Source organism: Condylura cristata, unplaced genomic scaffold, assembly GCF_000260355.1.
Source record: "Condylura cristata isolate star-nosed mole 26May11 unplaced genomic scaffold, ConCri1.0 scaffold00004, whole genome shotgun sequence".
NCBI classification, from domain to species: domain Eukaryota; kingdom Metazoa; phylum Chordata; class Mammalia; order Eulipotyphla; family Talpidae; genus Condylura; species Condylura cristata.
The window spans coordinates 56,349,861-56,353,130 of record NW_004567105.1 but is presented as its reverse complement, the minus strand read 5'-3'; the positions used below and the strand labels follow the sequence as shown (position 1 = coordinate 56,353,130).

At 34.6% G+C, this 3,270-nt stretch overlaps 1 protein-coding gene across 3 annotated transcripts in view; it reads left to right on the top strand.

Moving 5' to 3' along the window:
• Positions 1–3,270, top strand: part of CCDC66 (coiled-coil domain containing 66) — a 60,472-nt gene that overhangs the window by 27,822 nt on the left and 29,380 nt on the right. For all 3 annotated transcript variants that reach the window (XM_012720350.1, XM_012720349.1, XM_012720351.1), the window contains one exon: positions 1,788–1,909. In XM_012720350.1, the coding sequence (XP_012575804.1) occupies positions 1,788–1,909 (122 nt within the window). The remainder of the gene's footprint in view (positions 1–1,787; positions 1,910–3,270) is intronic.

Below are 3,270 nucleotides of genomic sequence, written 5' to 3'. Positions count from 1 at the left end.
GGGATTGCTGGGTCATACGGAAGCTCCATGTTTAGCAGTTTGAGGAACCTCCAAACAGTTTTCCATAGTGGATGTACTAGTTTGCATTCCCACCAGCAATGCAGGAGAGTTCCTTTTTCTCCACATCCTCGCCAACAATTACATATATTTTTAAGATATATTATTTATAGAAGATCTGGGGTTAAGGCCATAGGTGCAAGGGGTGAGAGGATTCACTAGTGAGAGTAGAAAGCAGAACAGGTGGATTGACTCAACTACTCTGTTGAGGGGAGCAAAGGGTAAGACAAGAGAGGTGTTGCTGTGCCATATGTGGATTAGCTCTCTGGCCAGGAATTGAGTCATTGTTAATACTGATACCACCAAGGAAGCCCTAAATATTTTTCAACACAGATTTACTTTACCAGAATATAGCAGCAAAACTTCTGAAGTAAGTTGGATTACTTGGAAATGACTAAAGTGTTTTAATTACTTTTTTGAAAAGCATTTTTTTTTAACCTGGTTGTATTAGAAAACCACATCATTCTTTGTTGAATGTTGAAATTAAACTTTCATTCATTGTCTTGGAATTTAAATTTCATACATCTGAATTTTTAAGTTCTATTGATTTAAGGCCTAGTTATTTTTTATTATTCTAATAGTTTATTTTTACATCATTTTGTGCCTTTTTCCATCTCAGTTGTAATCTCCGTGGGCTTCCCATCACCAGTTCACCCGTATGTCATCACCATACTCCCATGCACTCCCCCCACCCCTATTTTTGATTCCATTCCCTATTCCACCCCCATAAAACGTCTCTGATACATAGTTTTTTGGTTTTTTTTTCTCCCTCCCCGCCCCCCACTTCTTTATGCTCCTGCTATGAGTGAAAACCATCCAGTATTTCTTCTGGCTTATTTTACTAAGCATGATCTTGATCCCTTCCAGCTCCATCCATGTTGCTGCAAAAGGCATGTGTTTATCTTTTTTGATTGCTGAGTAATATTCCATTGTGTATATATACACCACACTTTTTTGTTTTTTTATCCAGTCATTTTTGGGCATTGGGTTGATTCCATTTCTTTCCTATTGTAAATAAAGCAGCAGTAAACATGGGGGTTCAGGTGTCTTTTTGAATCAGTGTTTTTGTGGCTTTTGGATAGATACCTTGGTTTGGGATTGCTGGGTCATATCCATTTTTAGCAGTTTGAGGAACCTCCAAGTAGTTTTCCATAGTGGTTGTACTAGTTTGCACTCTCACCAGCAGTGTAGGAGAGTTCCCTTTTCTCCACATCCTCAAGAACATTTGTTGTTGCTAGTTATTTTAAGATGTGCCATTCTCATTGGTGTGAGCAGGTATCTCATTGTGGTTTTAATTTGCATCTCCCTTATTACAAGTGATGCTGAACGTTTTTTCATATTTGTTGGCCATTTGCATTTCCTCTTTAGAGAAGTGTCTTTTTAGTTCTTCTGCCCATTTTCTGATGGGGTTGTTTATTTTTGTTGAGTTTCATGAGTTCTTTGTATATCATTGTGATCAATATTTTTAGTATTGTGTGAGAAAAGTTTTTCCCAATCAGTGGGATGTCTAAAACAAGCATTTTTATATCCATTTATGCCATAAGTCTGATTCTAAGCAAATGTTTTATTATTTCTTAAAATTTTTCCCTGTTCTGTGAATCAATCTTGTTCCTAAAAAAACCATTTTTTTTATTAGATCTATGTTGAAATCTACACTCTTTAAGGTCTTTTGTTTACTTGATTTGTTTTTTAGTTTTGTACCTTTTTTTAAAAAAGGACATTATTTGCAGATGAACAGGTTGCTTTAAAGAAGAAAGAAAAAGAAGCTTCAGAAAAATGCAATAATATCAGGAGAAAACCTGAAAGTGATCAAATAGTATGGGAAAAGCTTCAAATTTTTGACCAATCTAAGGTAAGAGTATCAATATCAAACTTTATGGAATATTATTCCTATTAGGTATAATTTTGTAATGTATTTTAATGCTGTCATGTTCAAATCATAAAACATTTTAAAAACAATTAAAAAAGCTTCATGTGTCATTTCCAAACAGTGTTATTTTGAATTTAAATATAATCTCAACTAGTGTTTGCATTCTGTAAATTTTCTCACTGGGTTAATAAGTGACTGTAAAATCCCCCTGATACCTTCTTTACACTCCTATAAAATTTTGTGCAGTTATTTTTTGAATGAGTGCAAAACTCTGCCACTGACCATGTGTTATCTACTACTACAAGGTTATCAAATCAAATATAAGTAACTGCTTGTCAAACATAAGTATGTACTAGGTATTTCTCAGGTAATACTTTAGTTACCTGAATTAAAATGTTTAAATTTTGCCTCAGTTTATACAAAGTGCCATTGTTTTTCTGTTTTTAGTCTTCTGCTAGCTCTTCCAACATTCTGTCACAGACTCCCCTTCAGGTAACAGTGATCCAGGCTGATGGGTGTTCATTACCTAGAGTTGGTCATATTTTAGAGGCAAGTCTACTTTAATTAAAAATAATTCAGTACTTTGCATATATAAGCCCTTTAATACTTGATTGTAATATAAACTATGTTGTTTTAAGGAATCAATATAATCTTATTCTTAATCACCAATTTTTACTGAGTACATTCTGGTCTTTAAACTTTAAAATGTTAATAACTGGGTCCTTCCTGGTGGTGCAGTGGATTAAAGCACAGCACTATGAAGTGATCCACAGCCGCTGCAACACAAGTTCAATGCCTGTCCCGGGAGGTGACCCACATGGCATGGCACACCTCTCCTGACCTGTCCGTTGCTCCCCTCAGCAGTGTATTTCAGTCAGTCTGCCTGTTCTGCTCACCACCCTGTCTCTGGTGAACCTTCTTACCCTCCACACCTCTGTCTGCATACCAGTTCTTGTATGCATAAACAAATCTTTAAAAAATATATTATTAACCAATTCTCTCATATATATGTATATATATATATATGTGTATATATATATATATATGTGTGTGTGTATATATATATATATATATAATTCTTTCTTCCTGTAAACATTTACATCTCAATAAGTGTATTCTGAAACTAAGCAAGTAACCTAACAGGTATGATCCTGGCAGTAGAATTTTTGAGCACTGTGGGTTTCTATAAAACTCCAGGTTCTGTTAGAATGTTTACATGGCTATTGGTTCTGATCCATAGAAAGGTGACTTGCCTACATTATTACTACATTAATTTTGTAGTCTGTTGATAATTTTACATTAACAAAAGGAGTAACATAGAATTGTATTGTTCTAGTTTCAGA